Source organism: Astyanax mexicanus, chromosome 20, assembly GCF_023375975.1.
Source record: "Astyanax mexicanus isolate ESR-SI-001 chromosome 20, AstMex3_surface, whole genome shotgun sequence".
In the NCBI taxonomy this organism is placed as follows: domain Eukaryota; kingdom Metazoa; phylum Chordata; class Actinopteri; order Characiformes; family Acestrorhamphidae; genus Astyanax; species Astyanax mexicanus.
In genome coordinates, this window is record NC_064427.1 from 36606497 (window position 1) to 36633640 (window position 27144).

The 27144-nt window shown below is 39.4% G+C and overlaps 1 protein-coding gene across 3 annotated transcripts; it reads left to right on the forward strand.

Moving 5' to 3' along the window:
- Nucleotides 1-8475: 8475 nt before the first annotated feature.
- On the forward strand, nucleotides 8476-25997 carry bach1b (BTB and CNC homology 1, basic leucine zipper transcription factor 1 b). 3 transcript variants are annotated; one of them, XM_007247257.4, is made up of 5 exons: nucleotides 8476-8572; nucleotides 15607-15858; nucleotides 16327-17508; nucleotides 21096-21302; nucleotides 22328-25997. In XM_007247257.4, exons 2-5 carry the CDS (start codon nucleotides 15619-15621, stop codon nucleotides 22790-22792), a joined length of 2094 nt encoding a protein of 697 aa, XP_007247319.3. In that variant the 5' UTR covers nucleotides 8476-8572; nucleotides 15607-15618; the 3' UTR covers nucleotides 22793-25997. The 3 variants fall into 3 exon arrangements, with proteins under 3 accessions (XP_007247319.3, XP_015460827.3, XP_007247318.3); XM_015605341.3 differs by having other exon boundaries at nucleotides 8476-8568; XM_007247256.4 differs by lacking the exon at nucleotides 8476-8572 and adding an exon at nucleotides 10667-11138.
- The last annotated feature ends 1147 nt before the right edge of the window (nucleotides 25998-27144 follow it).

A 27144-nucleotide genomic window follows, 5' to 3' on the forward strand; every position in this document is an offset into this window, starting at 1 on the left:
TCCTCGGGTCAGGTCGGGTTCGGGCAGAGAATCTAAGCTCTAAAAGAGAAAGCAGCAGCACCACAAAAACCGGAGCAGCTAAAAAGAGCTTAACTTCCTTTAATCGGAACTTGGGCTGTCCACGGCAATCACTGAATTGATTAGAGCAGCAAATCGTCACAATTGTGCCTCACTTCACCACGCCAACACACAGGCACAGCGGCCAGAAGCTCAAGTTCACCGAAGGAGGGGTTAACCAGGGCAAAGCGAAGTAAAAAAAAAAAAAAAAGTTAATAGAGCGGCTAAAGTAACGTGCAGTAACGGGGTGTCGGAAATGGTAACGGCGTTATAGTTACAGTCATAGTAATTAGTTAGATTACTCGTTACTGAAAAAAAGTAACGGCGTTAGTTTTAACGCCATTACTCCCAACACTGACCACAACACAACGGAATTTTCCCGGGGGACCTTAAAAGATGCTGTACCAGCTGAGCTGCGTCTTGAGTAACGTCTCGGACTTCACTATGTGTACAAAGGACAATAAGTGGCAAACAAGGCGTTTTGTGAAGCAGAACTTTTAATAATATGCACACAACCGTGGTAATCACAGGTAATAAACATAACTTACTTTTCAGAAGCTTGTTTGCCACTTATTGTCCTTTGTATACAGCTGGTACAGCATCTTTTAAGGTCCCCCGGGAAAATTCCGTTGTGTTGTGACTCACTTCCGTTGTGTTGTGGTTGTATTTGCAGCGCGTTTTTCTATTTGCAGCGCGTTTTTCTATTTGCTGCGCCTGTGTTGTAATTTTGATGGATGTGTTTTGTGCTTTTGCAGCGCTTTTCAATTTGCACTGCGCTGGGCTTTCTTGGCCACCGTACAGAATACATGGCATCTGGTCACATCTGGAAACTTCTAAGTAGATCAAAGCAAATCATTCAGAGTGAGTATCACTTACTAGAGCGTGACACTGCCCAAGAGACGAGCTCTTTAAACTACCCGTATGTTCTTATCCAGAGGTCCTTATGACATCATCAAAGTTTGACCATGATGACCTGCTTTGAGAGGGATGTTGCATCTGGAATTTGTTCATGTTACTAGTGTTGGACATGAAGGCAGTTTTGAAGCATACCAGACTAAACAGGCAAGGTTCACTTTAAGGACACAAAAATCACTAAAATTCTCCTTTGAAATCAGAAATCTTGCATGATAAGTAGCATTATTGTTGAAGCAGCACAGCTCTGATATTATGCTGTTTGATGGAAACTGGTCCTTAGGGTTGATTAAGAGCGAACAGGCTGGTTGGTGTGGCTCAAGCAGTGTTTGTTCATGTCTGGAGCCAGGGATCCTCATAAAACCTCAAAGAACCTTTGTTGTCTTTTTATTAAGTTGGCTTGTCAAAGCCAACTTACTGTTCTTCTTATTCTTCTTCTTCTTATTATTATTATTCTACGCTAAAATTTCTCAACGCTACTCCTCCTACAGTTTTCGAGCTAGAACCACCAAACTTCACAGGATGGTAGAACCCATAGCCGTGGAGTGTGCTTGTGCTTTTCTAAGCGATCGGAGAACCAGGGTTCTAGCACGGTTCCGTCAAAGTCACTTTTTTCCCCATAGACTTCCATTCACACTTTTTTCAAACTGCTCTAAAAGTCACAATTTTCAAGCTAGAACCACGAAATTCACAAGACATACAGAACTTGCAGAGACGTTTCAGACGATATGCTGATCTCACCGATACGATTTACGGTTTTCGTAAAATTATCGTACGAACTTTCCCCATAGGAATGAATGGGCGGAATGTTGGCCATCTCACACACACCAGCCGATCCTGCGCACGGCCCCCCTCTCTGCCCTGCTCCTCAGTACTGTATCTGTATGGAGAAGAGACTGCTGAACACAACCCACACCAGAACCAATACCACACTACACACATACACCACACACCACACATACCCCACACCCCACACAAACTCCACACACCACACACTCTACACACCCCACACACTCCACACCACACATACCCCACACCACACACACCAAACCCCACACACACACCACACACTCTACACACCCCACACAACACACAGTCCACTCCCCACACTACATACACACACACACTAACTACACACACACTTCAAACCACACATACCCCACACCACACACACACACTAACTACACACACACTTCAAACCACACATACCCCACACCACACACGCTTCAAACCACACATAACCCACACCACACACACACTCCACACCACAAAAACCCCACACCACACACACTTTAAACCACACACACTCCACAGCTCACATAGCCCACACCACACACACTCCACCCCACACACACTTCATACCCCACACCACACACACTTTAAACCACACACAAACTCCACAGCTCACATACCCCACACCACACACACTCCACCCCACACATACCACACACACTTCACACCCCACACCACACACACTCCACAGCACACATACCTCACACCACACACACTTCAAACCACACATACCCCACACCACACACACTCCACACCACACAAACCCCACACCACACACACTTCAAACCACACATACCCCACACCACACACACTTCAAACCACACATACCCCACACCACACACACTTCAAACCACACATACCCCACACCACACACACTCCACACCACACAAACCCCACACCACACACACTTCAAACCACACAAACCCCACAACACACACACTTCAAACCACACATACCCCACACCACACACACTTCAAACCACACATACCCCACACCACACACATTCCACACCACACAAACCCCACACCACACACACTTCAAACCACACAAACCCCACACCACACACACTTCAAACCACACATACCCCACACCACACACACTTCAAACCACACATACCCCACACCACACACACTTCAAACCACACATACCCCACACCACACACACTTCAAACCACACATACCCCACACCACACACACTCCACACCACACAAACCCCAAACCACACACACTTCAAACCACACATACCCCACACCACACACACTTCAAACCACACATACCCCACACCACACACACTTCAAACCACACATACCCCACACCACACACACTTCAAACCACACATACCCCACACCACACACACTCCACACCACACAAACCCCACACCACACACACTTCAAACCACACAAACCCCACACCACACACACTTCAAACCACACATACCCCACACCACACACACTTCAAACCACACATACCCCACACCACACACACTCCACACCACACAAACCCCACACCACACACACTTTAAACCACACACACTCCACAGCTCACACACTCCACCCCACACACACTTCATACCCCACACCACACACACTTTAAACCACACACACACTCCACAGCTCACATACCCCACACCACACACACTCCACCACACACATACCACACTTCACACCCCACACCACACACACTCCACAGCACACATACCCCACACCACACACACTTCAAACCACACATACCCCACACCACACACACTCCACACCACACAAACCCCACACCACACACACTTCAAACCACACATACCCCACACCACACACACTTCAAACCACACATACCCCACACCACACACACTTCAAACCACACATACCCCACACCACACAAACCCCACACCACACACACTTCAAACCACACAAACCCCACACCACACACACTTCAAACCACACATACCCCACACCACACACACTTCAAACCACACATACCCCACACCACACACATTCCACACCACACAAACCCCACACCACACACACTTCAAACCACACAAACCCCACACCACACACACTTCAAACCACACATACCCCACACCACACACACTTCAAACCACACATACCCCACACCACACACACTTCAAACCACACATACCCCACACCACACACACTTCAAACCACACATACCCCACACCACACACACTTCAAACCACACATACCCCACACCACACACACTCCACACCACACAAACCCCACACCACACACACTTCAAACCACACATACCCCACACCACACACACTTCAAACCACACATACCCCACACCACACACACTTCAAACCACACATACCCCACACCACACACACTTCAAACCACACATACCCCACACCACACACACTCCACACCACACAAACCCCACACCACACACACTTCAAACCACACAAACCCCACACCACACACACTTCAAACCACACATACCCCACACCACACACACTTCAAACCACACATACCCCACACCACACACACTCCACACCACACAAACCCCACACCACACACACTTTAAACCACACACACTCCACAGCTCACATAGCCCACACCACACACACTCCACCCCACACACACTTCATACCCCACACCACACACACTTTAAACCACACACACACTCCACAGCTCACATACCCCACACCACACACACTCCACCACACACATACCACACTTCACACCCCACACCACACACACTCCACAGCACACATACCCCACACCACACACACTTCAAACCACACATACCCCACACCACACACACTCCACACCACACAAACCCCACACCACACACACTTCAAACCACACATACCCCACACCACACACACTTCAAACCACACATACCCCACACCACACACACTCCACACCACACAAACCACACACCACACACACTCCACACCTAATACACACAACTCACCCCACACTCCACCACACATACACCACACTCCACCCCACATTCCAAACACACCACACCAAACACACTCCACAACCCACTCCACACCCCACACACTCCACACCACACTACACAACTTAGTAACTATTTGACAAGCCAACTTAAAGTTCGTTCACGAACTTTGCCTTTTCTAGTTCATTTTAATTTTTACTGCTCAATTTGCGTGACTGCTTGTTATTCTTTCTGCCATTTAATAAATCACTGTTAATCTGCAGTGTCCATATCAGCCACTGTTGAATAAATATTTTGCCTGTTTGGTTCTGTGTTTTTTCACATGCTTAGTACAAGACAGACTTCCCACCTTTCCCGGAAGTTGCATGGGTTGCATAGGTAGTGATGGCAGCCTCATGACACTCACAAATGAGAGAGGACTGCTAATTGCTAGCTTTTTTAGTTATGTGACTGTACTATACCAGAACAATTAACAATTCTAGCCTAAATACAATTTATGTATTACTTTTTATATTATGCATAATATCGGTCACAGATATAGAACAGCTCAATAGAATAGCTACATATATATATATATATATATTGTGGCGTGAGGAGGTGGGGGAACCGTGGGTCCGCCCCACGCCGGAACTCACAGCCATGTCTGTCCCAGCCGGTGTGCATTCAGGACTGATTAAGCCGCCAGCTGGGACAGGCATAAAAACTCTGCCTCAGCTCACACTAGGGAGAGACTTGGACTTGGGAGGAGTGAGCTGAGGCCGCACCGACCTTTAAAACGACCACTAAGTGATTTATAGACTCTAGAGCCCCATTGGGCCGAGCTATGTTTATTTAAGTTGTTTTTGGGTGTGGTGGAGGGCGTTAAAAGCCAATAAAGGTACATTTTGATTTAATCCCTGTTATCTCTGTGTGCTTCCTCCTTCCGGGTCACAGTGGTCACGCCCCTAACCCCAGGGGCCTACCACAATATATATATATATATATATATATGTATATATAGTCTCGGGTACACTCCCAAACGAACTCTGGAGCGGTTCCCTGTGGTGAGAAGGTGATCTGTTCTTGAGCTGACCCAACTATCAAACAGAGGTGGATAATGTACTGAAAATTGTAATTAAGTAAAAGTGCCTTTGTTTTGCTAAAATTCTACTCAAGTAAAAGTAAAAGTACCCATCTAAAAATCTACTTGAGTAAAAGTAAAAAGTACTCAATTTAAAATATACTTTGATTAAAAGTTACATAGTTACTTTTATTTATTTGATGTAAAAAAGTAAAAATCATAAATTAAATAATTATTAAATTAAATAATTTGGATCTTTCAGACAGTATTTGTTCAGACCACCCCATAAAACATTTTCAAGAACAAGTGGCATAGGTTTCTATGATCCATTTTTTCTATACTGTTAAAAAGTTATGGTCATATATGTGATTATAAACCGTATTTTTTATAATTTTACACTTCATAATTATTTTTTAACTTGCCATTGCTGTGCTTTAACTGCTATTTATTTATTTATTTTTTTTTACATCCAAGCAGATTATTTAATGTTCCTAATACAAATGTAAGGAATTATCATGAAAAACATGAAAACATTATTAAACACTGCATGGAGAAGTTCAGCTGCGCTACCATGGAGAACAAAACTTTTTTTTTTTTATTCCCATTGTTTTTTTTTTCCCAGCATTTAATTTTTTACTCAGTAATGGGGAGTTTTCCAATGTAGTGAAGTAAATTACTTCACTAAATTAAGTTGTAATTCAGAAATCCTTATAACTAAGCTGAGATGTTTATACTAAAGCAAAAATGTTTCCTCTATTCAATTTATCATGCATTCTTTATTCCAGTGGCCTACGCTGGCTTTTATCTCCCCTAAAACATACATGTATATATATTTTAATTTATTTAGTATTTAAATTAATTAACACCACTAATATATATATATATATATATATATATATATATATATATATATATATATATATATATATATATAGTGTGATTAATTGCAGTTAATCACAGAATATTGTTGTAATTAATCTGATTACATTTTTTTATCGATTGACATCACTAATATATAATTAATGAATATTTTAAAATCGCTTTTTTTGTTGTTGCAAATTTTCATTTGTATACAGAGAACAGACATGAATACCTTCCTCTACTGTCAAATTAATAATGATGAACTTGAGTTTCAAAATGAGATCAGCACATTTTTGGATTGTGAAACAGTTTGTAACGCAACCTCTCACACACACACACACACACACACACACACACACACACACACACACACACACACACACACACACACACACACACACACACACACACACACATCCCACTAATTCCCACTAATTCCATTACGTTGTAACTTAGTCTGTGTTTTCGCCAGCCACATTAAATTCAGCTCAGCTGAGGAGGAGTAGTCTTACTGTATTTTCTGTTTCATATATATATATATATATATGAGACCCCTGTTGTAGTTTGATTCTAGATGTAGTTGTAGTTTGATTCTAGATGATTCTCAGGTACAGGTTACATTCCATCCACCTCAGCCCAGACTGCATCCTCTCAAACCTGTTCTACAGCAGGTTCTTCAAGGCATTTCAGGACAAATACACACCCCCTCACACAAACACACACATTTTACCAGCTCAAATGAAGTCTAGTCTTGTTTAGATTCTTTACAGCCTCAATGGAGGTCTATGTAAAGACGGTACACTTACAGTCGAAATTTTCATTCTTTCAAAAACACAAAAACGGCTATGCCTGATTCAAACAATTGTCTATACATTAAAGCATTATAGTTACATGAGTTGATATTATGCCTGATCTTTAAATGTAGTTTTTTATGTTAAATGCAGAACTAATAAGGTGTCATACTAGCCAGGGCACAACATAAAAATCTGTAATATAAATCTGAATATTTACACAAACTAAATCTTAAATTAGAGATTAGAATTCATATTTTGTTCTTTTCTATGTTTTTTTTTTTTTTACAGCTTTCTGGAAAGGAAGGAAGACAATGACATCAGGTATCAGATACACAGAATGTACATCTGACACTTATAAAGCTATATTGTATATAGCACTTTTAGAGCTCTGGTCTGTTTCTGAATCAGTTTCTCTGTTTTTCCAATAATAGGTTTGTGTTTGAGTAAAATAAACATTGTTGTTTTTTTCTATAAAATACAGACAACATTTCTCCCAAATTTAAAATAAAAATATTGTCATTTAGAGCATGTATTTGCAGAAAATGAGAAATGGCTAAAATAACAAAAAAGATGCAGAGCTTTCAGACCTCAAAAAATGCAAAGAAAACAAGTTCATATACATAAAGGTTTAAGAGTTCAGAAATTAATATTTGGTGGAATAACCCTGTTTTTAAATCACAGTTTTCATGCATCTTGGCATCATGTTTTCCTCCACCAGTCTTACACGCTGCTTTTGGATAAAAAATCAAGCAGTTCAGTTTGGTTTATGGCTTGTGATCATCCATCTTCATCTTGATTATATTCCAGAGGTTTTCAATTTGGTAAAATCAAAGAAACTCATCATTTTTAAGCGGTATCTTATATTTTTCCCAGAGCTGTATATCACGAAATAAATCAGATTATATAAAAACATTTTTTTTTTCAGTTCCTTCCTTCTCGGTTCAAACATACAAATGTAACAAACCGGAAAGCTCGTCACTCGGTGTTTGACACGCCTGTGGACCAATCGGAGCCGTGAGCGTGCTTTGAGTGGGCGGGACCACAACAGTTTTGGCTCGGGGTCACATGATGGAAACACAAGCGCCTCCTTGTTCAGATACGGCTGGTTAAAGGGTACGCGTGGCTGTTAGGAGCGAAAAAGAGCGGATATTTTGGAGTTTTTTCGTGGAGGGATATGGTAGGTGAGTATGAATGTTTGTGTGTGATTGTTAGTTGAGGGGCAGAACTAAAAATAAGTAACCTAAAAAACAAAACAAGAAGTGAACGATATGAGGGAATAAATGAACGCTGCCTAACATATGCTGGCTATCGAAGTTTTGTGGAGGATTAGGTAATAGTAGTTAATGATAGTATAGTGTGACACTGCTGTGTGAAGGCTGTAAACACGGTCAAAACGCGTTTAAAGGGAATAATGTGAGGGTTATTAGCTATCTATCTAAGGGCTAGCGTTAGGTTAACTATAATAATTGTGGAATAATGTAAGTTAGTTTGGCTAGTTATTAGTGTAAGTTGAGGCGTCGTGTCCCAATAAGAGAGCTATTGTTAATTTAGCTAACTACTTAAATAGCTCGAGTGTACACTTTTTCTCTATATATTTGACACTCCCCTGCTTTCCTACATACAGGTAATGCTCTTTATACACTACACGACTATAAAAAGACTCGAAAAAGACTTTTAACAGACTGAAGTCTGACACCCTCTCACATCTAAAGACTAGTCACAGACTTTTTACTCACAAAATAAGATTTTACAAAGACTGGGCATCATTTATAGCAAGACTGCAACTAGATTTCTTCTGAGATTATTTCCCATCATGCTTCTTGTAGAGTTTACATACAATATATATTACATATTTAGGTTACAAATAATGTGTATAGTTATATCAACACTGTGATTTATCAGAGACTCACAACATTTGTCCCCATCAACAGTTTATTTGTACTTCTGAAACACTGTTAGTTCTTGATCTTTTATTTAATAGGATACATCTTGTGTTCAACTCTGCCTGTAAGCTTCTTTTCCCTTTTCTATTTTAGCTTAAACATCGTATAGCAAAGAATCACAGTTTCACTGTTATACATTTGCCTTTGTTTTAGATAAAAGCAATGCAATAAAGAGCATCATTCTTGCAAAAACTTGTTTGTATCAAAAATAACACTGTACAATAAGACAGTAGTACAAAGTAGTACAAAAAATGTTTGCATTAAATATAATGAATTTAGGGCAGCGGGCTAAGCACTTCCACTATGAGATCGGCAGTTTGAATCCCGTTCATGTAGCTTGCCATCAGCTGCCAGAGCCCTGAGAGAGCACAATTGGTCTTGCTCTCTCTCTCTGGGTGGGTAGATGGCGCTCTCTCCCCACATAACTCCAAAGGGTGATGTCGCTCAGCACAAGGCTGCATCTGTGAACTGATGTATCAAAACCGAATCACTGCGCTTTCCTCCGAGCGCGCTGTGATGCTGCTCGGCAATACTGCATCAGCAGCTGTTTATAGAGAGGCGGTGGCTGACTTCACATGTATCGGAGGAGGCATGTGCTAGTCTTCACCTTCCTGGTGTTGGGGCATTACTTGTGATGGGGAAAGTCCTTATCAGTGGGTTGGGTAAGTGACTGTGTAAATTGGGAAGAAAATAGGAAAAAAAATAGAAAGTGTGGTAAGAATATAAGTTTTAGTCAGTCTTTTTCTAGTCTAGCCATTCAGATAAAATCGACCATGTTTAATAGTATCGTAAATCTTTAAAATAGTGATGTGAACAATGTCAACAACCAATAGGAGAGCTACGGGAACCTGCAATGCCAGAATATTTTATGTGACTGTTTACAAACGTTTTGAAAAAGAACACATTTTGCAGTTAATGTGCCGTATATGGTTCTTACTTTAATATGTACTGTATTTTAAACATAGGTAGCTCTTTAAAATCATTATATTTAAAGTTATTTGTCAGTTGTGTTATTTTGATACAGACAAGTTTATTAAATACACATGCATTTGCAAGAATGATGTTCTTTATTTTTTATTGCATACACAAATATTGCAGTGAAACTGTGAAATAGTGATTCTTTCCTATACAAGGTTGTAGTAAAAAAAAAGGGGGGGGGGGTAAAGAAGCTTATAGGCAGTGTGATAAATCACAGAATTGATATACACATTATTTGTAACTTAATATGTATTGTATGTAAACTCCACCAGAAGCATGATGGGAAATGATCTCCGGAAGAATCTAGCCTGTGACTAGTATTTAAAAGTGAGACGGTGTCAGACTTAAGTCTGTTAAAAGTATTCAGAGTCTTTTTAAAGTCGTGTAGTGTTTGGACAGCGTAAGGTCGGATTAAGTAGGCAGTGTTGGTGCTCAGGGCGGATATTTTGACGGTGTTTTTGTTGTTAATCCGCTCGGTTTGGTTTGGGGAAGTGAACTAGCTAAGGTGAATTGGTGTTTTTAACCGAGGGGAAGCAGCAGCTGCTCCTCCCACGCGCCTCCTCTGCTGCTTTAACGCGCGGGTTGTTGGTAGAAGTTCCTTGGAAAATGATCCGCAGGCTGGAACTGGGGGAAAGGCAGGACGGGAAAAGTGCTTGCTCATCCTTTATCAGCAAAAGCCCGTGAGTCAGCAGCGCGCGCTCTTGCGCCACACACACACACATGCGCGCGCGCTCGCTCGCTCGCTCCTTCACTTACTCACGCACCGCCGCGATGACCTGGCTGGGCTGAGCTCTCTTCACGCGCTCGAGATAAGGAGTTCTCACGGGTAAGAAGAACACACGTCCACTTCAGCACTTCAGCCATTTATTTAACCTCGAACTGAACTGATAATAAACCCTAAAACAAACCCAGGGCTAGATAAAGAGCGCGTGCTGCTGCTGCTGCCGTAGTTGGAGTAGTTGGTTTCTGCTTCTCTGCTGGTGTAATAATAATAATCACTAGGGCGTTCAGGTGTTTGTCTCCCAGGTCTTCATATCTATCTTCAGGGACTAGTCTTAACTAGTTTAGTCTGTTTTTAAACCAGGTTGCTGTTCTGTAAGCACAGATAAAGAACAGTAAGAAATTATAAAAAGCATGCATTATAAAAATTATAAAAAGCATTGCAATGTGTTTTTTTATTGTTTTTACCACATTTTGACCATTACTGATTAACTTAAATAATCTGAAGTGTTTACAAGTCATTTTGATAATGCTTTTGAGTAATGCTGCTTCATTAACCCCCTCTGGATTATATAATATTAGAGTAAAAAGCCTTAATATTTGGGTATGTAATTTCAGGCGGAAATTGCTAAAAAAAAAAAAAAAAAAAAAAAGGGCTTGGAGTTAAACCTTTATTTAACCCTCTATGGAAATAATTATATTTTTGGAAGAAAGTTTAGGAGTCGCTGTGGATATACAGTAGAGAAAATACATGTCTTTTTTTGGTGGCATCACTTGAAATGTGAGACACATAACCTAAAAACATTGGATGATTTTTAATTAATTAATTAATTAATTAATTAATTAGCTTTTTATTGCATGGAATAAGTGTTTGGTTACCTACCAACCTGCAAGATTTCTAACCACTGATGGTGTGTCGTGGCTGGGTCTTCCAGCATGACAATGACCCAAAACACACAGCCAGGGCAACTAAAAAGTGGCTCAAATAGAAGCATTTCAAGGTCCTGGAGTGAATATAGTAAGAAAATAAACAGCCCAACATTTGTGTTTACATATTCTTGCACATTTTTATCACATTTATTTATGGGATGTACAGTAGATATGCCATGTAACATTATATTAAAGACAAGTTAGTAAATAAACAAAGTATGTAAAGGTGTGATAACCAAAACACTATGCCATAGAGGGTTAAGTTTGGACTAAATTTATAAGCAGGGTGTATCATACAGTGCTTTAGTCTAGTCTCTTTCAACTAAAATGGTTGTTGAACTAACTATAAAAAGAGATTTAAAGATGTTTTCTTTGTTCATACTAATATTGAAAAATTTGCTCTGTACTAGGACTGAGCCATATGACTAAAATTTAGACACAACTCTTTTCATTCAGTGAATATTCTTAATAAATATAAGTTAATTGCTATTTTAAATGGTGTAACCATTGTTGTGCTGTTATATTTTTACATCATTTAAATTACTGTATGTTACACACTATAAGGTGCATTTAAAATCCAATAATTTGCTCAAAAATCATCAGTGCGCCTTTTAATCAGGTGCATCTAATATATGCATTTTACCAGTCAGGTTTTAAGCAGCAGTAAAGCCACTCTACTGAAGTACAAGCATTATACAAAAGTTTCAGTTTAGTTCTCCAGCACCGGGACCGGAGTAGTACTAGCATTAGCCGCTAACCACTCTATAGTATATTGGGCTGTAGCCTGCATGTTTACCGTGTTACAGTAAACTACGTGGGATGAAACCACTAGCTAATATCACCCTGGCTTACTGGAACCACAGGGTACCTCAGTGTAGCTCTGTCAACCGCTAGCCATTGTAATCCAGTGCACTTTATGTGTAAAAAATAGACCAGAAAATAGACGTTAATTGATGGTGCGCCTTATAATCCGGTGCACCTTACATTGTGAAAAATAAAGTAAATGGTCTTTAAATACTAATAATCAGTTAATTTTAACACAGTATATCGTCCAGTAAAAAAATAATTATTGTGACAGACCCAGACGCACAGTCTTCTTAGGCATTAAATTTCGCACAGACAGTGTGATACGGTCATTTATTTTATGTCCTGTATGTAAAGTATTCATATTGCATATATTGATATTTCTGATATATATTGCCCAGCCCTAGGTCTGCTACCTCAACCCTGTGAAACTGCCCTCTCAGTACTGGGTCATTATCATTTTTTAAATTCTAAACTCAGTGGCTAGGTGATGTGCATATGCTCACCATGCAATCTGAGAAAGATGTCAGTTCAGCTACAGAAACAAGTCTTCTCAGTAATCACATTGTAGTGCTGCCAAGTGACTGAATATCTCACCAGCAGGGCAGTTCTCAGAAACCATTGCTCCTGTTTATGAAGGAAATCTGATCCAATCAACTTTTTCAATGTACAATATGGTTTGATTCAGGACTAAACGAGACTGGAAAAAAACTTACATTTCAATAACTGTTTTGTCTATGTAATATATTGCAAATAAAATTAGCCTATAGTCGGTATTTAATGGAATGAGATTTTTTTTGTCAATGAATGAAATAAAATTAAGCTAACCAATTATCTAATTACAACAATGTTATGGAGACATTTTAGCTTAAAATAAGAGCTAGATGGTACACTTTTAATAGGAAGAATGGCATCTCTATCATTAGTACTCTGTGCATGGAATGCTGCTACTGCACTTTGTTACTTTGGTGGGTTGGTGGGAAACCTTTTTCCAGAACTGTGCAATGAAGAAAAAATAGTACCAAGAAAATTAGTACTGATCCTCCAGAAGAGTTGGGAAGTGTAATTCACACTTTAAACCACCCATGTGTAAAGGGACATTTCAGGACAAGCTGTGAGATGCAAAGTAATATTAGAGTAATATCAAGAGATTTCACACAAATATGTCTCAATTAACACAGCTGCATACTTTTCACTGTCTATGAGACTGTCTATGTCTTCTTGATCAAAGTTAAAATAATGGGCAATTGCCAGCACTCTGAGCCCGGAGTAGGAATGACAGCGATGCCATTGTTCTGATTGCAAGTTAGTGATGCATCACATTGTTTTTCAAGCTGCTATTTTTAGATAAATATGCAACACAACCTGGTTTCTTTAACAATTAGATTTCAGAAAAGATTTCTTACAGGATCAAGGTCGATCTTTTTTCTTTCCATGATTTCCGTATCAGCATTTTCTGCAGGCATTAATGGAATACTGATACTCAATGATATGCTTATATTTAACAAACTGAATTGTGCAGAAATGCAATTTCTGAATCATTTATACAAAGCAATGTCTAATTTATAGCACTTTGCTCATGATTTGATTAGATTCGCGATTTTAATTCAATATTCTCACAATATTTGGAACAATAATCAATTTAAATTATAATATAATAAGTGAAATTTATGGGAAAATATTAATACGGGAGGACAAAGAGGGGTAAATACAGTAGTTTCCTGGCACAAATGGGAGACTTGACTGGTATGCTATAGGTTTTTGTGTATATTTACTAAAGTATTTTGGTTTTTTTTGTGACTTTTTACTTTACTCTAGCTGCATTTAAAATTCAGACATCTTACGCTACACTTCACTATTTGTTTGAAAACCTGTCATTCCCTTGGCTTGTGAGGGCTGGGTGGAGGATCTGTCGTCTTTCAGCCCATGAGAATCAAAGCCTGGAGAGCCGAAACCTGTGCAGCACCCCCCTCCCCCAAATAGCAGAAAAAAAACACTGGTGTGAGTTGCTTTAGGAAAATGTCTGAAATATCCTCTGCCCTTTGCTTACGCCCACTGGTTCTTTTAGATGGTCATCGCATGCAGAACCACACGTCCAGAGGGTGGGGCTGGATCTGATCCAACTCTTCTTACGTCGTGTTTTCATTGGACTAATCAGAACCAAATCTTAACCCTATCTCAGAGTTGAATCAGAACAAGACCCACCCCTGGACTTGTGGTTCTGCAACGAGGGGTATTTGGGTTATTTGGCCTGCACTAGCAAGATTGTGACATCTGGTGTTTAAGTAATGCAACTACATAACCTTTCAGAAACAAAACATTGGAATTGTATGTTCCCACGATGCACATCAGCGATTTTCTTCAATTGCGATGCATTGTACTACAAAGTTTTGTTATACCGCTAATAATTAATTTTAAATCATATTGTTTTTTGGTAGTGGATGTTAAAAATGTTCACTAAATATATAAAATACATTTTAATAGTTATTTTCTTTGAAAAGCAAGACAAACATACACTTAGGCTATTTAATGTATGCATTGGCGAAATGTTTCATTTTGTTCAGTTTCTCAGTCTCTAGCAGTAAGTGCTCAAATGCACTTTTCTCCTTTGCCTGATTTTTATGAGTCATGATTCTCTTCATGTGTGTCAAAGTCCTTCCCTTGCATTTGTGCTGTGTTGTAAATCCAGCAGGTCAGTCGGGATAATCATCCACCATAAACCTCTACCAACGTTCGCATTTTAAATGCCACTTGAATGAGGTCATAGTTCAGAACACTTTTCAAAAAAACTCTCTTTTTTTCCCCTCGTGTGCTGAATTTTCTTTTTCGCTCTGACACAGATGTAGTTCACCATGTCGCTGGAGAGCCGCAGGACCTCAGTGTTTACGTTCCAGTCGTCGGTGCACAGTTCGCATGTCCTGCGCTGTCTGGACGAGCAGAGGCAAAAGGACCTCCTGTGCGATGTGACGGTAGTGGTGGAGAATAGGAGCTTCAGGGCCCATCGCTCCGTTCTTGCTTCCTGTAGCGACTACTTCAGTGCTCGCATGTCCAGCCACACAGCCCAGGGTCTGGTCATCAATCTTCCGGATGAGGTGAGAATTAATGCAGAATTAATACATCAAGGGTTAAAAAAAAACACACACTAATATGTTCTTCTGTAGAAGTTTTTGAAAGGTGGTCAGATGAATTGAGAACTGGTGCAGTTCCCATATTTGGATGTTATTCTTGTATTCTAGTTTTTCTGACTTTCTCTTTTTATGCTTTACAAATACACATTTATATGCCAACAATCTCTGATTAGCTGACCTGCAATAGCTATGATAAAAAAAAAAATCCAAGTGAAATCCTCTCTACAACTTAAGCATGAAAGGATGGAGCTAATCTGCAGTAGGCTAAATGATGAATTTATATAAATATGTTGTTTCCATAAAAAAACAAAAAAAACAATGAACTGACGTAGACTGAATAAACTTGGGAGTTATGATATGTTCTGGTTGTAAGAACAGAAATATAGAAGTGTACTAATTGTATTACTCAATTAAACCTGTATTTTTTCCAAGGTAACCGTAGAAGGATTTGAGCCATTGCTGCAATTTGCATACACCTCCAAACTGCTCTTTACCAAAGAAAATGTGCTGGAGATCCGAAACTGTGCAACAGTTCTGGGCTTTAAGAACCTGGACAACGCCTGCTTTGATTTCCTCCTGCCCAAGTTCTTTGAAAGCAGCAAAAATTCTTCCAAAGTCCCCAGAAAGCAGTGCTGTAAGACCAAATGCTGGAGATCAAAAGTTGAATCAGCCATTAAGGACAATGGCCCTGTTGATTCTGAAGACTCGTCATCGTTGCCTTCGCAAACCGCATCAAAGAAAAAGGAGCTGTCCAGCCCCTCCAAGCTTGGTGAAAATGCTGAACGTCACTCGGAAGCACGCTCTGAGGCAGAGCCAGAGATGGAAGCGGAGTCGCCGCAGGACTATTCCCGCCGGTGTCCCAAATACCGCAAGTTTCAACTGGCTTGTGGGAAGAACCTGCCCTGCATGGGCCCAGGGGCTAACATCACCAACAGTGCCTGCCCCCTAAGCTGCATGCCTTTCACCAGCTCTAGAGACTGCGAGGATATAGTTCCTAGCAAAGTTTCTCCAAAATACACTGAGGAGGATGATACTGTGATGCCCTTTTACTGTCCACTTGCTCAGCAGTCACCAACTGAGGCACCCATGAGTCTTTTTTCAGATGAGGCATCAGTTCAAACCTGCAAAGAGGCAACAGAGGCCATCTGCTCGTCGACTGCCCAATCTGTAGGGGAAGCAGGAGAAAGACCTGCTGGCAGACCGATGGATAAAGAGACCATAATGTCAGACTGTTGCGGTGGATCTGACTGTTCAATCCCGAGAGCTGACCTCAGAGCAGACCAAAGAAGCAGTGTGGAGATAGAGGTGGCAAACCAACTCACCTCCTGGCCCGATATGTGCAGCCCCATGTCATTGGCGTCTGCCCCAGGTGCAGCTAGAAAACCCTCAGAGCTACCCTGCTGGAGGCAGCTAGAGCTGGAGCTGGGGCAGATGCCAAGGGACTGCCCCTTCCTCAGGGACCTTGGTGCAGTGGAAGCTCAGGTACGAGGCAGCGAGAGGGCTTCCCACTCAACCGGGAGCCCCTACGTCTCTTCTATGAATTCTGGAGAGGACTCGGATAGCTTTGATACGGAGGGGGACAGCGAGTCCTACACCAGCGAACGTGCAAGTCAGGTGAGCACTGATTCATTCAGATGACATCTTAAAAGAATTGCTTGACAGAAAAAAATAAAAGCCAGGACATGTCTGTTATTTAAAGTATACTTCTTTATTTTGAACTAATGTTGCTAACAAGTAGGAAGAAAAAAATATATATTCAAGGCCTATAGATAGTGGTATATAATAACATTATTAACTAATGTAATGTACAATAAATCATTTCTACTGTCATTAAAGGAGAAATCCAGTGTAAAACGGACTTGGAGTGTAGTTAAAAAGGACAATGAGTATGAACTTTCAAATAGCCCACCTCTTCTTTTCTCCCCTAGCATTTTAAAATGCAGAGCTTTTAGCCGATGCTCCCAACAGGCTTTACATCGCCAGTTATAGGGGCATAGCTTTGCACATGTTCTCTCATTTTTACACCATTATCAAGCTCAAAGTTGCTCCAAACTTCATTGGTAGATTTCTGAAGGCCCTGACAATTAAAACAAAGCAGTGAAAACATTGAAAGTAGACAGTGTTTTTTAATAAACTACTTGTGCACCTTAAACATCCTCAGTGCCAAAAGTAGTGTAGAAATAGTGATTTCTATGCATGGGTAACACCTTGCCCCTATCTCTAGCACTAAAACCACTGTATTTCAGAAAGGTGGGAGTGAACGACAAAAGTTCATCATTATCATGTTTCACTACACCTCAAGTCCATTACACACTAGCATTATTCTTAAATATTGCTTTTCCATCAGTGTACGTACTGTATAAACGTGACAGCACAAAATGATGCATCATAACTCACTCATAACTAGCCAAAGAAATGCTGCCACTAAAAAAACAAATATAAAAACAATATTTAAAATATGATCTTAACACATCTTAACTATAATAATGTGTATCTTAATTATTTCTGGAATAATATATTGCCCAAAAATATATAGTTATTGCCAGATCTGGGTATTATTAGAAATTTGCTTACATATATTTGTATGTCAGTGTATTCTTACTAGCATGTAATGCAAACTTATGACAGTAAGTTATAATTATGCAAATAGTATTTTTTAAGTCATTTTATATTTTCTTTAAATCACGGAAGGTTATGCAATCTCAAATAGACTCACGTGGTTAATAACACTGATAGTGTTTATTGCTGCAACATTGCATTAAAACAATGACACTGCAGTTCAGAAGTATGACTATAAGCATCACAGATAATAAATATTCTGATAATCATAAAACATAATGTAATTACACTGTTTGAAAACCAACATTTGCACCAATCAGTTAGCTACCTATTCAGTCACAGTCATGTCATACTCCATTACCTTTCTTCCATATAGCACTGGTTGTATTAGTAGACTATGCTTTAACTGGATACCGTCACCACTTTTCTTATTTTTCTTATATTGTATTTAAAATATCAAATCAAATCATGCGTTGAGAATAACATCATTTTTCCCCAATGTTATTTTAATATTTAAAAGTAAGTAGAACAATTGGATCTTTTAAATAATGTCAAGGCTGAAAGTGAAACATTCAAATCAAGCACTGTTACCTGTTCAATGCAACGTATCTGCTTTACTGGAAACTGGAAAAACTGGATGTGCAACCAAAGCTTTCTTGTACATATGACCTATTTTAAATGAGCTCAAGGTAAAAAAAAAAGGCTGTACTTTTAAGGAATTCTGTGTTAAACTGCTGCTGTAAAAGTTATGTATTGCCCAAGTAACATTTTAATTGAGTACTTAAACTGTAGTGGAAAATTTAATTTGGGGCTCATTATATAATCAAACAAATATAAATAAAAATGTGATATCCACTGTAATCAATAGTAGACAGTAAGAAAATCTAATATATATATATATATATATAATTTTTTTTTTCTTCTTGTGTTTGTTCCGACTCTCATAAACCCCAGCGCCAACGTTAGAGTAACTTTGTTCATTGGAAGAGGTGGAGTTTGGCAGCTTGTTGAGGGCAATAAATGTCTTGGCAGTGTACACATGTACACTTGGTTGATCCTTAAACAGCACTATGGCAAAGGCAAAAGTCCACAGTAATTACCTCACATCAGGCCGACTCAGACCCAAACTATAATTATAAACCAGTTTCAGTATTAACCAACTGTCGGTGTAAACAAACACACGGCTCTGGCAGTGGAACGCCAGTTTAGGCAGGATAAGTCCTGTACAGTCTGTCTCTTTTCAGTGTGTTGATGGTTTACGAGTTGTATAATCCCTCAGTGAACTGAAGCCAGAAACCCAAATTGTTTATGAAGTGGGACATGCCTCATGCCTTATGCGAAGTATCTGCTGGAGAAACATCTTATTAGCTACTGCTGCTGGACTATTATTATGACCCTAAACAGTAATTACTAAACTAATAATATCATCCTGAGCTCTTTTCTTCTGCCTCTCCCTAGCTTCAGGTAAAATAATTGTATGTACTGTCAGTATACAGCACAAATGGGGCAGTTTCCCCAAACAGGAGTTAAGTGCAGCCTTGAACTACACAGTAGTGGTGTCACGATACCAAAATTATTAATAAACCTGCCTAAATATCTCAATACCTGATACTGAAGAAATTTATGAAAGAATAGAAGCTCGCACATGGAACTAAAAATTCTTAGATTTTTATTATAAATAAAAGAAAAAACAAACAAAAAAGATTAACAATGTGATGATGTTTGTTCTTTATTTCAAGTTTATTTTATACGTTTATGTAATTTATTTGATAGTTACCATATTTTTTGCACTATGAGACGCGCTTACAAACTTTATTTTACCCAAAAATCGTCAGTGCGTCTTCTAATCTGCTGCGTCTTGTGTATGAATTGTATCAGTCAGTTTATAAGGAGCAATAAAGCCACTCCGCTAAAGTACATCGTTATACTAGAGTTTCAGTTTATTTCTCCAGCAGTATTAGCATTAGCGGCTAACTGCGCAAAGCACTAGCTCTTTAGCCGTTCAGAAGTGAGTATTATCAGCCTGTAGCTTGCTGCTAACCCTGGCTAGCACTGCTGAAGCAATATTAGCATTTGCCGCTAACCACAGCGCTAGCTCTTTTGCTGTTCAGAGGCGAGTATATCAGACTGTAGTCTGCGTGTTTACTGTGTTAAAACAAGCTATGTAGAACGAACCGCAGGCTAATATCGCCTTGATTTTACTGGAACACTCAGGCTAGTGCTGTCTGGTGGCATTAGCCACTAACCGTTAGCGGTTGCCTGCTAATGCTAAAGCTCCAGCTTTAGTGGAAATAAACGGAAGCGCTTTACTCACCAAAATAAAGAGAAATCTGTGTGGAGTTACAGTTTTGTTTACGTAACTTAGCTTTGTTGGTCACTCTTATTTTAAATTGTGTTCATTCTTACAGTTCCGGTACTAAATAAATGGGGTATTGTACAATTTTTAATGATAAAGTGTTGAAATAAAAGAATTCTAAAATTGGTACATGCAACACTTCTGGAACATCATGCACACTGAAAGGAAAAGTTTGTGTAGATCTAGGCATAATCCCTCTCCGGGAAACTGACCAATGGTGCATAAGTGTTAAATCAAATTCATAAACAGTACTAAATGGACTAACAGGATCTGTTCTGTTCTACAGATGCAGCTGCCATTCTCTGTGGAGCGCATCGCAGCTTTGAGTCGCAATGACTTCCAGCAGATGCTGAAGACGTACTCTCTATCACGTGAGCAGCTTGAGTTTGTGCATGATGTACGGAGGCGCAGCAAGAACCGTATCGCCGCTCGGCGCTGCCGGAAGAGGAAACTAGACTGCATTTACAACCTGGAGTGTGAGATCGAAAGACTGGTGGGTAGCCAGAATGTGGTGCTTTTTCGCTTTTTCCATGAGAAAAACGTTAACAGTCAAATTCTGTTATGTTACGACTACGTTACTGATTAGGTAAATTTTCTATAAGTGATAGGGAGAGGGAGGTCCATCCTACCAACCATGAGAAAGTGAAGCCAAGTTATATGATAAGGATAACACTTAGACAGCTGTGCCACTCAAGAAATTTTCAAGCAGACTTCCTAGAACACAACAATGAAACTTAGGCAAAATACACCATTATGCATATATATGCACTGTCACTGTGACACAAAAAACTTTGGATCACCATTTTTTACATAGAAATTACTTAATAGAAATGGTCAAAACTGATTAGGAATAAAATCAACGCAATTGCACTACAATTAGAATACTGAAGTTGGGCTTTTCTCCTGTAAAATTGCATTTTTGGACATAGAAGATTTTTGAGTGACTGTGACAGTATGTATATAGATTAGTTATAGTTTATGCCCATTTTTACTGGACTGTTTTGGACTTTGTCCAAAAAATAACTACATCTGTCTAGGGGTGGGCGATATGGCCCTAAAATAATAATATGATATTTCATGGTATTTTTGCGATAGCGATACTCTTGGCGATATGACAAAACATACAATAAGATATGGTACCCCTGAGATATTAAAAAATACAAGAATTTTCATCAGATTGTATCTGAAACAGTGATCCATATAGTCAGTGGAAATAGAATAAAATCTAGTTTTACCGACTCTGTTTACACAGTGGATCACTCTGACATTACCCAGACTTTGTACTAGGGTGCTGGCAGGATAAAGTTCAGGTAATGTCTGAAACAGCTGATCTAGACATTTAGCCCATTTAGCATTCATACATAGAGCTCCTCCAGGCAACATTCAGGAAGTTCTGGGTTATCATGCATGTCTGAAAGTGGCTTTGGTGTTCTCTTTCACATGGGAATTCAGTTGTCTGATGATGCTGAAAAGATGCTGTCACTCACACGGTAGCACTGTGTGTGGTATTTTCTGCAGCGATGCGAGAAGGAGAAGCTGACAGCCGAGAAGAAGAAGCTGGACCAGCTGAAGCTGAAGACGTGGCAGAGTTACTCCGGCCTGTACGAAAGGTTGTGCGCTGAGGCTGACCTCCGGCCAGAGCAGGTACAGGTGTTTGCCAAGTACCCGCCGCTGGCAGACTGCCCGTTCACGACCCATGTGTCCAAAGCGTGCTTCTACCACTGCCCTGTGTCTGAACTCCAGACACTGGCACCAGGCCTGGACTCTGACGATAATGTTAGCTGTGAGCCCAGGCCTTCGACAAGCTCTGCTCTGGAGGCCCTTGCTGGCGGGGCCAAAGCCAATACGCAGAGCCCCTCAGGGCTCCTGGCAGCACTGCCTGACCCCCATCCTGCTGACTCTCCTCACGCAGACGAGAGTGCAATGACTTCCATCCCACAAATCTGCTCAGACCACATCAGCAAACTTGAAACCGACCAATAAAAGGTGCTTCCTGTTTTCTATGATCTGTAAATCATGAACTGTATTTGAAATAGAGACCACATAAAATATACTTTATTTTGTTTACTGTAAGACGAAAACCTTTACTTATAACTGTGCAATCAGTGATTGGTTATCATATATGTTTTGTCAACTTTAATGTTTAATGGTTGTATATACTTGATTTATATATATATATGTATACATTTGATTACTTCTGTTATATGAACTATTCACTGAAACGAAGGATCATTTTTGTTCCTAGTCTTAAAGGTAAAATCCTGTGTGAAATGGACCTGGAGTGTAGCGAAACATGATAACGAGTACAAACTATGGTTAAATAGCCCATTTAACCAAATAGCCCAAAAAAAAAAAAAAAATTGAATACTCTAAATTGATCTGGTGTTTGTTAGTGTGTGGTATGTATGTAAGTTTGTGTGTGTGTAAATGTATGCATGACTGTGCCCAGATATGGATTGGCACTCTGTTCTGGGTAAATGCTGTAGTGCCCGATGCAGTCCTCCAGGTGGACGGTCGTTTCCGGTTGAGAGTACGCTGTGCGCTATTGGTTGCCGCTTCTCACCGGTGTGTGGATGTAATGTGCTTGTGTGTAAAAATGTGTAAATTGTAAAAAGCGTCCTTGGGTTTCTAGAAAGGCGCTATATAAGTTGAACTTCATTCATTCATTCCCTTTGCCCCCAGCATTCCAAAATACATAAAAACAAAATAAAACTTTCAGTCGATGCTCCCAACAGCTTTACAATGATTCATTAGTAGAATTCTGAGGGCCCTGACATTTAAAACAAGAACTTTGAAAGTGCACAGGTAGTTTACTAAAAATATTTCCAGTCCAAAACTAATGCAAGTGTTTAAGGGACCATGTTAGATGTAGTTTGGTTTGTGCTCGTCGGTCACATTATTGTGACTTATTTTCAAGATGGCAAAATTCTACCAATGAAGTGTGGAGCTACTTTGAGCTTGTTAGTGGTGTAAAAATAGTGATTTCTGTACATGGCATCAGCTAAAAGCTCTGTATTTCGTAATGCTGTGGGAGAATGGAGGTAAGCTATTCAACTAAAAAAAGTTGTACTCTTTATCATGTTTCACTCCACCCCTAGTCAATTTCACACCAGAGTTCTTCTTTAATGCGGGATTATTTAAATTATAATTACTGTATGTTCTTGCTGATCTCTTCGCGATTTGTACACAGTTTTTGATATCTTGTATCACCATTCGAATCTTGCAGATACCTTCAGAAGAAGAAACTATTATATACACTTTTATAGAGGCTCTATAGTATGTCTGTATGTACTAAGAGGCAATCCAAATGACAAGCCCATGTAGGGTCTGTATAGGTAGCCTAACTGAGAACCATAAAGCTTTGTCCATGGGTTTCCTTTTGGCTCCACATATGGATGCCCACCAGGGTCAGTTTTGGGACCATAATGGGCTGAACATTGGGATGTTCACTGTTCACTGCACACTGCATTGGGTCCCAGTAACAACACTTGTTGTACCCATGTGAGCCCCATGGTAAGTAACAGTTTGAGGCATTTGAAGAAAATGGAGTTGGCTGTACACCAGGGGTGTCCAAACTTTTTTTGTTGGGGGCCAGAAGGAGAAATATATTTGAAGTCACGGGCCACAGACTCTGTAATAAAACAAATAATGAAATATACCACTAGAAATGTGCACTCTTTCCGCTTTTAGACTCTTTGGCCCGTTTTTCTGCGCTAGAAATGTGCACTCTCTCCGCTTTTAGACTCTTTTGCCCCGTTTTTCTGCACTAAAAATGCACACTCTCTCCGCTTTTAGACTCTTTGGCCCGATTTTCTGCTCTTAAACTGCGCACTCTCTCCGCTTTTAGGCCCGTTTCTGACACCTAGCGTTCAATCTTTGAATCTCACATTATAAAACTTTCATTATATTTCTAAAATACCTCGCGGGCCGCTCCAAAAAAGGAAATGGGCCGCAAATGGCCCGCGGGCCGTAGTTTGGACACCCCTGCTGTACATGATCTGGGGGTTAATTTATAATGTACAGTGTTAATGTACATAAAATGTTTGGTCTATCTGTATGTTCTGGTTAAAGGCCCTTTCACATCAAGTATTTTTTTTTTTTTTCAAGTAGATTTTTTTTTTTTTTCCCCCTCTACTCATTATGGGGAGTTGTAGTTCATGGTTCTTTGTGAACATGATCAGACTAAGATGCACATAGACAAACACTCTAAAAGAGATCTGATTGGTCAGATTAATTTTAATTCATCCATACAATGTAAAAAAAAATGAGCACACACTATGTTTTTTTTTCTCCTAAAATTATGCAGCAGTGCACAGACCCAACTTTTACATCAACAATAAATAGAATACAAAATAAAATAATAGTGCTGTTACTGTAAATGACCTGTTTGCGCACCTTCATCGCTTGAACATGCATGTCAGAGAAGCGCAGAAGTTGGGTTTTTTGAATAGCAATCCACCAAAGTCAGAGCACAACTGTCTCTTAAAGGGAATGGCCAGTTATACGTTGATTGGTTTAGTTCACGTTATGCCCAAAACACACCCAAGATTAATTAAGAGAATTAGTCCATGCCTTTTGTGTGTTCTGAGCTGCACAGGGATTACTTGCTCTCTCACAATACCAAACACACACAGATATGACCTAAATTAAGCTGTGAGGTGCATGGTCGATACTTAAATACAGCCCTTGGTGTGAAAGACAAGATTAATATAATAGTTTTCAGAACTTGATGTGTTTTTTTTTTATCTGTATAAATCAGACTTGGTGTGAAAGGGCCTTAAATCTCAACTATAACTGCTGTTAATCCAGCCAAATAATAAACACATATGTGTATGTAAAACCAAATTGTATAATCACAGACTGGCCATTACAGCAGAAAATGTTTTATTATTTTGTAAGCAAACCCTGATCTTGTATACAATGATTATCTGCTTAATGGTTTGATCATTCTCTCATCTTAATGCAATGGTATTTTCAAGCTTGGGCCCAAATTAGTTCATTTGTCTTACAAGCCAGAGAGGCACAATGATTAAGTGGTTTGATTAATACTGCAAATTCAAAGTAGGCATGAATGTATTCCTCATTAAATACTGCATTCATTTAAATATCTTTGATTATTCTAATACATGCAAAGAATCATAAAACATGCATAGGAATATTTTCACATTAAAAGAAATATCAACACAGACTGCTTGATATGTTGTTTGAATTAACTCTGTTCCACCAGCAGGTGGCAGTACTTGACCAATCATAGTGTCTAGTACTTTTTTAGCTGCTCTTTTCCCTAACCCCAACAGCTTTTGTAGTGGTAAGAATATATATAGCTCTGGGGAAAAAAAACACTTCCGATTCTGAATCAGTTTCTCTGAATTTGCTATTTATAGGTACATGTTTGAGTAAAATTAACATTTGTTGTTTGTTTTATTCTATAAACTACAGTCAACATATCTCCAAATAAATGTATTGCCATTTAGAGCATTTATTGGCAGAAAATGATAAATGACTAAAATGACAAAAGGGTGCAGAGCTTTCAGACCTTTCAGAAGTTCATATTCATAAAGTTTTAAGAAATCAAAATCAAATGTTTTTCAGAAATCAATGTTTGGTGGAATAACCCTGGTTTTTAAACACAGTTTTCATGCATCTTGGCATCATGTTCTCCTCCACCAGTCTTACACACTGCTTTTGGATAACTTTATGCTGCTTTACTCCTGGTGCAAAAATTCAAGCAGTTCAGTTTGGTTTGATGGCTTGTGATCATCCATCTTCCTCTTGATTATATGTCAGAGGTTTTCTTGGTTTTCTGGTAAAATCAAAGAAACTCTTAAATTTTTAAGTGTTCTCTTATTTTTTCAGAGCTGTATATACATACACACATAAATACATATATACATAAACAATGTGGATAATAAGGCGTCCAAATATAAAGGTGACTCACCCCTAAATATTTAGGAAATGTAGCCAGTGAGTGAATCTTTAGTGGGAGCTTAAATTATGATCCTTTGATTAAAATTTCATCCAGACAGTAAACAATTCCAATTCCAGTAATTCCAGTAAACAATTCTAGTAATTCCATATTATTTAGATTTAGATTTTGCTTTATACATTCATTGTACGAATCATTACCCCAGGACAGGGTGCCAGCCCCTTGATCCAGGGATATTTCTTTATTTAATTCTTCAATTTTAATGAAACGACAGCTGTATTCACACTAACCATGCCGAAAAGTGCCATGGGAGAGCAGTATGTAAATTTATCATAAAGTGTTACCTTGGTAAGTGGGACTGCTTGGGAACGCCTGCACCTGTATAAGTTGTGACGTGTTATCTTGTAAG

Bases quoted from the DNA above. Each gene is read 5' to 3' on its own strand.
- bach1b (XM_007247257.4), top strand. From the start codon at position 15,619: ATGTCGCTGGAGAGCCGCAGGACCTCAGTGTTTACGTTCCAGTCGTCG. The intron at 15,859-16,326 runs GTGAGAATTAAT...ATTTTTTCCAAG, and splicing joins TCATCAATCTTCCGGATGAG to GTAACCGTAGAAGGATTTGA. The intron at 17,509-21,095 runs GTGAGCACTGAT...TCTGTTCTACAG, and splicing joins CCAGCGAACGTGCAAGTCAG to ATGCAGCTGCCATTCTCTGT.